The 9,310-nt window shown below is 38.3% G+C and overlaps 1 protein-coding gene across 2 annotated transcripts; it reads left to right on the top strand.

Annotated features, from left to right (window-relative positions):
• Positions 1–7,119: 7,119 nt before the first annotated feature.
• LOC149921933 (ubiquitin-associated protein 1) lies at positions 7,120–9,298 on the top strand. Of its 2 annotated transcripts, XM_090163644.1 has the most exons (7): positions 7,120–7,190; positions 7,257–7,372; positions 7,432–8,059; positions 8,120–8,352; positions 8,418–8,678; positions 8,736–8,837; positions 8,894–9,298. In XM_090163644.1, the coding sequence occupies exons 1-7, from the start codon at positions 7,169–7,171 to the stop codon at positions 9,017–9,019; spliced, it is 1,488 nt and encodes a 495-aa protein (XP_090019770.1). In that variant the 5' UTR covers positions 7,120–7,168; the 3' UTR covers positions 9,020–9,298. The 2 variants fall into 2 exon arrangements, with proteins under 2 accessions (XP_090019770.1, XP_090019769.1); XM_090163643.1 differs by having other exon boundaries at positions 7,432–8,352; positions 8,894–9,297.
• Positions 9,299–9,310: the final 12 nt, after the last annotated feature.

Genomic DNA, 9,310 nt, shown 5'->3' with positions numbered 1-9,310 from the left:
CTCGGAAAAGTTGGTGGGACAAGGAGGTGTCCGAGGCCATTTCAAAGCGCAGGGCTGCTAACCGTCTTCATCGTGCCGCCGTCCGCTCCAACCAGTCTACTGAGGAGGTAAAGGAGAAGTGGGCCGTATATTTACAAGCTAAGCGCGATGCTCATGCCCTTGTAAATAAGAAGATTAAGTTTGTGAATAAAAGAATTGGAAAAGAAATTGAAGCAGCTGGAAAGGAGAAAGGAAAAAAATTTTGGAGATATGTAAAGAAAATTAGAAAAGAGGGCAAAGGTATAGCTTCCAAATTCAAAGGTATTAAGGCTAAGGATGGTTCTATTGTGTTTACAAGAGTTGAGGTGGCTAGACGAATAGAAGAATTCATACAGAATCTGGAGGACGACATTCTAGCCTCCCCGACCTTGCGGCCTGATAAGTCCACGTCGTCTGAATCTCCCGCCTCCACGTTCCACGAAAGTGCTGCAACTAACTCAATATTACCTGGTAAGGATCTAATGGAGGACCTCACGTTGGCTGATCTTGAGACTGCTTTGAGAAATATTGATCAAGGAAAATCGGCAGGCCTAGATTGTATTTATGGGGAATGTCTTCGTGCCCTTGGTCCCATGGCCAAACAGGCGTTGTTAAACATCTTTAACCAAATCCGTAGGAGTGCGTCTGCCCCTAGTGCGTGGTCGGATACTCGGGTGACTCTTCTGTTTAAAGGTAAGGGGAAGGAGGAGACAGAGTTGGAGTCTTATCGACCAATCGCGGTGACTTCGGTTCTATACAAACTATACGCACTGTTACTCAAGCGCCGTCTAACTGACTTCCTAGAAAAGAACAGTCTCTTGAGTGAAGTCCAATGTGGATTTAGGACTGACAGAAGGATTGCAGACAATCTATTTATTCTAACGAGCTTTATCGAACTTTCAAAAAAAAAGGGTGCAGCGCTCTATCTGGCTTTCTTGGACTTTAAAAAGGCCTACGATAGTGTGCATCGCGACAAGCTGTGGTCAACCATGAGATACAAGGGTGTACCGGTTGAATTTGTCAACCAACTATCTAGTTTATATGTTAACTGTCGCTATGTGTATAATTTGGGAGGCGTCCCTTCAGCTGCAGTACCGAGCCGTGTTGGGCTCCGTCAGGGATGCCCTCTTTCCCCCATTTTGTTTATAATATTCATTGATGACTTAGCTGGTGAAATTGAGAAACTGAATGTCGGGGCAGCTTTGGGTGGTAGACACGCTCCGGTGACTGAGCTGAGGATATCGTGCCTTTTCTATGCTGATGACGTAGTTCTCCTAACCAACTCAGCCCATGATATGCAAAAAATGCTAGATGTTTGCTCATATTTTGCAAAGTCTAAAGGCTTGTCATTTAGTATGGAAAAGTCCAATATAATGGTGTTGAAATTTATACATAGCTACGTGTATTTAGGTATTCTAATTGAATCCGGTCAGTCCTTTTTGGGCTCCATGGAGCGTCAATTAAAAGCCAAAAGTACAAAATTACGATGGGCGGTCAATAATTTAGCTACCTACTCATACAACAAGTATTACGTTGGGCGGACTCTATGGAAGGCCGTAGCGGTACCTGCTCTAACATATGGAAATGAAATCCTTAGCTACAGTACCAATGTGGTTGATTGCCTTGATCGAGCCCAGAGAGATCTAGGTAAGGCCCTGTTGAATGCTGGACCTTTTGCGGCAAATGCGGCTGTCCAAGGGGAAATGGGCTGGTCCACGATGGCCTTCCGGGAGTACCGCAGTAAAATCAAGTATTTGGGTAGATTACGCTTTATGGATCAGGATAGGCCAGTCAAACAAGTTTACGACTTCATACGAAGCAATGGATACGAAACAGGGTGGACGAAACGGGTGGCCCAGCTTGATAGAGCGTTCGGAGTGGGTACAACAAGAGGGACTTCAAAATCATATAGAGAGTGGCTTAACTGCATAAATGGGGAAATGAGAGACTCTGCAACCTCCCTGTGGCGAAGTCAGGTGGGTAATAAACGGAGCCTGAATATCTATTCGGCGAAACAGCAACCACAACAGGAAAGCTGTTATGACGGTAGTTACAGTAGTGGGTTACTGTTTCAGGCAAGAACTGGGTCACTTCTAACCGGGGTCAGACAATCTGAGTTGGGTCCTTACTCTCCAGAATGTAGGCTGTGTGGGGCGACTAGGGAAGATATTTACCACGTTTTGATAGAGTGTCCAACAACCGAGGTTGATGTAAGCATAAGCGTATGGAGGCTCGTTAATAAAGATAAACCTCTGGTTGAACTGTTGGGTTTAAGTAATGACACATGGGATCATGGTATGATTAGTCATATTCTTAGTTCTTGGCAGACGCAGAAAATTGCGTGGCGGAGAGAAAACCTTTAATTGCCAACGTTTATAGCTTGTTTTTCCCTCAGTTTCTCGATTTCATTGGTTTTTCCCCCAGTCTCTCTTTCAGAGGTGCAAAATCATCCCGGTGTCCACTTTCTTTCGTGTGTTTATTATTGTGTTTATTTAACATTGTTAACTTTTAATTTCATTTTCTTTGGTTATTCAAGGCATGTTAGTCTTAATCTTAACTTTAACTTAGTTTCTTTCTTTCAACTAGTTAATATGGTATAAGTTTTGTTTGGATTCAGTATTTTTAATTTCTTTGCTGAGCTCCACAAGGAGCCGCTCTGTTATAAAGGAGTGTATTATATACGGCAATAAATAAACCTGTAAACCTGTAAACCTTCGTAAAATAGAATTGAAATTAAATTTAATCCCCGATTACGAGAAATGTAGCAGCGCCGCGAGATTTATTTTAGTAACTTATGAGAGCCAGAGGCGCTACAGTCAGCAGGCAACCAGGCACTTTACATATAAACGGCTGAGTCGGCTCTTCTATCCTTCCTCCATGGTAAGAGCCTGCGTTACGTGAAAGGAGCTTGATTTCGAATCTAGGGTACGTAGTTATATTATCTTTGCTAACACTAACCTGTGAAAAGATGTTTTCTTTTGTGTATTTACTCTTACATGATTTAATTACGCAAATTTGAGCCATTCTTCAACTTTAATTAAACATAAGTCCCTTTAAAGATGTAAAAAAAACCGCGTTAGCGTCGAGCTAAAGTCGGCCATTTAATCTTAGGCGAAATAGAGTGTTAGTTCACCAGTGTGGCGCAGATGGCGTATCTTTCGTTGCCAGCCAAACGAAAAGAATAGGCCAAAGGCAGGGTTTTTTTTCTAATCGGACCACGCGACAAAATTTCAAAAATCGTTCTAGTTTGTTATCCGATTTCTATGGTGGGTACTCAGGAGCCCAATAAGTGTATCTCACTTTCTAAATCCTGACAATAAAGTATTATAATATGTAAAATAATTACTCATAAGTATGCCACTAGCTCTATTTCTTCACTTACGGTTTGTTTCACAGATTCTAGGCGAAAACTATTCGCTAGTTTTGGAGTAATTTTTTAGGAAATAGCGAGCAACATCAAAATACAGTTTGGCTGTTATAGTATGGAAGAAGTTGGTTGTTTGGGGTAAAAGGTGTACTCTTTTCGTCCCAAAGCGAGCGAATAGTTTTGGCCTATTGCGTCATCCGTACCCTACGTAATATTTGACGTCATCGAATCTCAAATCGATTATGCCGTCGTATAATTAGCTCTACGTCTGATAAACCGACGGCTATTATTTTAGTAAACAAACCGGTTTAAACAACCAAGGCTTAGCCGCTTAGGAGCTAAAATGAACTACAATATAGTGTTAAGTTCTGTCAATGTAATTAATTTGCCAATTAATGAAGTTCTCTGAGACTCACGTTCTAAAATAAATTTGCATTGTCAAATAAAAGAAGCAAATTTAAACTTGGAACCCAATCCTCCACGCCTAGTGTCAGAGCTCTATTGGAAAAAATAGTTGAAATTCAGGTTGAGCTTTTTTGGCGCATCTACAAGGTTGGAGCTTATTTTGAATCACCAGCCTATACAAGAATTTTCTGTTATGCCCGCGAATACCGCTAGAGTGCGTCGTTGCTTGTTCTTTTTACTTTTTTCCCGGGCCGGACCGTCCCTGTTGTTAATTAGTCCATGGTTGGAGTCTTTGCGGAGTCATTGCAGATTCTTTTGAGCCTAGGCCTAACTCATCTAGGCTTGATATGAGTTTTAATAACGCTGGTGGAAAACCGTGGAATATCCCACTTCGACGACTTGTTCCATTTTCGGAAAGTGATCACTTATTGGTCATTTTCCCCAACCTTTTATTTTTCTAAATTACTCATAATTTAACTTCATCCACACAAACTGAGTGAGTTTATAAATTTCAATAAAGCTACATTGGGCTGACTAAAATTCCGACGCCCAAAATTCCTTCTCAATTTAGAGGTTTTCCATTGGCTTAAATAAATATGTTACTAGCCAATAGTGTGACTCCCAAAATTACTAGGATGAATAAAAAGGTTAAAAACTAACGTACTCCACCTTTTTACTGGTTCGTGGTGAAACAAACCGTTAGTGAAGATTTTTGAATGGAATAAAGCTACAGTGGCATACTTATGAGTAATTATGTTACATATGGTATTATTATTAGATCACATTCTTTTACTTTTACTAGTATATGATTGATAACCCTATGGATTAACCTGCCTGTTTACATACAAGCTTACATAAACTTACAAGGAGACGACCAGAGGTGTTACCATAGATATAAGAAATGTATATAAAGGTCTAGATAAATTTCGGGGCGTATAAGCCTAACATAAAATACGGAATTGACACCTAGCAGACGCCGAGGAAGGCACGTGACCAAGAGCGTGAGCTCTCTTTGCATTTTACTACTAGTGCTTGACCTTTCCGCAGGCCGTAGTCTTTAGACACCATCTGTTGGTGACTTTTAGTATAATTTTAAAGCAGGAGACAATGGCTCTCGCGACGATAGCACGAGCTTTCTTACCGATAGATAGCGCCTTATAAGGATAGCCTGCAGAAATTACGCTTTTCTGCTAGCTGTCACCTTCGTATTGACTCCCTTTGAAATAATTTATCTAGACCTTTATATACGTTTCATATATCTATGGGTGTTACACACCGATTTCGTTCAAACTCGAGGGATTGGTAGACCTTCATGTAACTTGAAAAATCCTAAAGGGAATTTATTCAATGGGTAACGGTTTTGCCATGAAAACGAAAAATGTTTTTGACAACATAAAATTGAAATTTTTCCTATTTAAGCCATATCGGTTCATTTTCACCCATTTGGTTCAAATTGATCAAAATGTGATCAATTTGGATTTTTTTCGTCAATTTTTAACATTTTTTTTTATAATTTTGGTATTTTAAAATTTTTACAAAATTTTAAAATCTTTCACGGGGGGGGGGGACCCTTGGAATCGGTCCAAATCCCATGTTATTTTCAATGGGAAAATTACCATTTTAAGTTGTCAAAAACATGTTTCGTTGCCATGGCAAAACCGTTGCCTATTGAATAAATTCCCTTTAGGATTTTTCAAGTCACATGAAGGTCTACCAATCCCCCGAGTTTGAACAAAATCGGTGTGTAACACCTCGGGTCAATATCCGCTAAATCAACGGCACGGCTGAAACAAAACTTTCGTTTTTGCCGGCTACCGAAGTACGAAATAGCTGTATTCCGCTATTGAACAACTAGCGCCATCTCCAAGATATCATGAGAGATTAAAGCATGGGCCAAATAATGATAAATCCAGGACATGACTCCGGTACCTTCACGCGTACTAAATCGGCCGTCCACTAAAAGACACAGGCGGCCATTTTAGTAGGGGGGAAAAGGAGGAAAAATTAAAAAAAATTGGGGGCAAAATCAAGCAAGTTTCCGGTTTCCCGAACGCCATCTAGTGATGACTGAGTCGGAATTCGGAAATAAGTGGCGGTTGTAATTCGAAAATCTTGCCATATTTGGCCCATGGGCCAAATAATGATAAATCCAGGACCTGACTCTATGCGAAAAACCCGTCCAACAGCACTAACACCCGATCACTATTGCCCCCTATTGGGAAAAACGCGCGATCGCGGACCTACGTCATTTTGGGGGCAAATTTTTTAGGGCCAGTTTTCAAAAATAATACACGTGGTCGTCGTAGTAAATATCCTGGAATATTTATTCACAGTTATCATATATAGTGTGGTTATTAAAGTAAGTACTTATTTTTATACGTACTAAGTTCATAATTAGTATAATATATATAATTATTTAATATTAAACATATACTTTCCTAGAATCGTTAAAATTTTTCAAAAAATGAGGGGCCAAATATGGCAAGATTTTCGAATTACAACCGCCACTTATTTCCGAATTCCGACTCAGTCATCACTAGATGGCGTTCGGGAAACCGGAAACTTGCTTGATTTTGCCCCCAATTTTTTTTAATTTTTCCTCCTTTTCCCCCCTACTAAAATGGCCGCCTGTGTCTTTTAGTGGACGGCCGATTTAGTACGCGTGAAGGTACCGGAGTCATGTCCTGGATTTATCATTATTTGGCCCATGTTTGGCCCCTCATTTTTTGAAAAATTTTAACGATTCTAGGAAAGTATATGTTTAATATTAAATAATTATATATATTATACTAATTATGAACTTAGTACGTATAAAAATAAGTACTTACTTTAATAACCACACTATATATGATAACTGTGAATAAATATTCCAGGATATTTACTACGACGACCACGTGTATTATTTTTGAAAACTGGCCCTAAAAAATTTGCCCCCAAAATGACGTAGGTCCGCGATCGCGCGTTTTTCCCAATAGGGGGCAATAGTGATCGGGTGTTAGTGCTGTTGGACGGGTTTTTCGCATAGAGTCAGGTCCTGGATTTATCATTATTTGGCCCATGATTAAAGTAATATTGTGAAATCTCCGCTTGATGATTCCCAAACAATTGGTACGGCCAGAATCGTAAGAAATAAAGAAAATTATAATAAATACTTTAAGTTTCATGTTAAGTATTTAGTTGTGTTTGTGGAGCAACAAACGTGCCGTAGCTTTAGATATACCATTTGTCGAATAATTTAAAGTTAGATTAAGTTTAATTTCTTTATCTGAACCCAAGGCTTCTCATGTGATATAAAATTATAACTTAAATAAATCCAAGGTCCAAATTCTTAAATGGTCAAGCTGTATTGCTAAAAATTTACGTAGCCTACTTTAACTAATGGCTTATGGAAGACGAGATGGTAAGAAACTGGATTACTGGATAAAATTTACCTCTTTATTTTTCTATACTTTTTAATTTCATTTAGGGTTTTCATACTCTGATGATGTGCCAATTAAAATAAGTGAAAGAGTAAAGATTCCACCTAGAATCTCTTTGCCCATGTCGTTTCAACCAACAATATCCCTCGAATTATTAGAAGACGTAAGAATTAAAAGTATTACACATTTGATTTGCATTTAAAATGTATTTTTCAATTTCAGTATGATTTCTCACTTGAACATCAAGTGCTTGAATTTTGTGAAGCGAGACGTCAAGCTAAAAAAGATGAAGAAAAAGAGAAGGCTGAGCAAATTTCACGAGAGATAGAACAATTTACTAAAACTTTAGGAGTAACTAACCAAGACCCTGCAAGTAATACTAATAAGTCAGTTCCTAATGCCAAAGATGGTGCAGGAACTGACGAAGTTCCGAAATCTTGGCAACCTACTCAAATACTAAGTCCGGAACCTCTAGTCAGCAATGGAAAAGACTACAGTGATAATATTTCTAATATTAAAAAAGCTATTAACTTGGAGGATTTTGAGAGTCAAAGTGGTAGTCCGTTTGATTTTGTTGAACTTCAAACTATAAATGAGATTGAAGAATTAAGTAATGTATTTCGAGGCATTGTTAACCCTAAACCAGCAGTTAATGAAGGAAATGACACTGATCCAAAACTTGCTGTAGAGGAGTCAAAATTAAGTAATCGCAGTCTAGTATCGATACCCTCATTTATCTCGAGTGAGTTTGACAATTATACGAATGGTGCGAGTAACAGTGAAGATTTAACAGTATCTCCTCCAAAAACAATTTCATCATCTGATCTTCCTTTAAATTACCCAACTCAAGGTTCTGTCAACAATTCGAGTTACTTGCCTAATTTGCCGCCAAATTATTATTCCTTCACAGAGTCAAATGCATCTTCTATGGGTAGTGGCCCAAATTACTCAGTCTCAAATGGTCCTCAATATACTCTGTATAATTTTGAATCTAATGTAGACAGTTATGGAAATTTTCCTCGCTTACGAAGTTCAAAAAGTACTTCGGATATCAGTATTGATAAGGATGATAATGTAGCAGCTAGAGCTAAGGCTTCCTTAAACTGGAGATCTCAAACACCACCTCCAAGTACTATTGGCCAGGTTAGCAACTATTCACTGGACAAAAAGGATCAAAAGTTTAAATTAAATTTTTTTCCTGAATGCAGGCTTCCGTAACTTCAACAGCTTCAGGATATAGATTTACAAACACCACTAGTTATACCTCTCAAGCGTCAAATGCCTTTCAGACTAAACCGAAAAACATTTTGGATAAAAAAAAGCCCACTACTACCAATGACTATCTACCTGATCCATTTGATGAGTTAGATAATGAACAAAAACAATTTGTGACTTCTTTATTTGATATGGGTTTCCCAAAAGACAGAGCAGCTAGAGCTGTCAAACATTTAGGAATGGACGACAAGAAGGTAAGTCCCACTCGCTTTACAAAAATTTATATATTTATTGTGATATGTATTTTTTAGGTGTTGGATCACTTGTGCCAGGTTCAAAGCTTGGTTGAAAATGGTTGCGAAGGTAGCGATGCTGAGACAGCGTTGCACCTTTACGATTATAATATGGACGAGGCAAGTCTACAAAAATAACATATTTTTAAAAACAAATGTTAATAAATATTTTTTAGGCCAAGAAGTTTTTAGATCTCCTTGTTCAGTTCCAAGATCTAGGCTTTAACAAAGATTTAGCAAGGAAAGCGTTGATTCGTCACAAAAATGACCGTGATAAAGCTCTTGATTCACTTCTCTCATGACCATTTATAATCATTTTTAAGCCATGTACATTCCACTCTTTCCGCGTGAACCACAAAATTTAAGAATTTTTTTGAAGTATGGGATGAAAATTTTAAGCTATATATAATATATGTATGAGGAACATAGCAAAGCACTGTCAACGTCTTTCGTCCAACAAAAAATTCTACTCGTGTGCCTTGAGGAATTATTGCTCCAAGCTTTAGCTATGCTTTGTTACAAAAATATTTTATATTACATGTGTAAAATAGTTTTTATTGTAATTAATTATAAGTTAAACTAAATGAAAATTA

Source organism: Leiobunum rupestre, chromosome 11 (assembly GCF_980474605.1).
Source record: "Leiobunum rupestre chromosome 11, qqLeiRupe1.1.hap1, whole genome shotgun sequence".
Classification (NCBI taxonomy): domain Eukaryota; kingdom Metazoa; phylum Arthropoda; class Arachnida; order Opiliones; family Sclerosomatidae; genus Leiobunum; species Leiobunum rupestre.
Note: the sequence above shows the minus strand (reverse complement) of the source record. Positions and strands in the feature narration are given on the sequence as shown.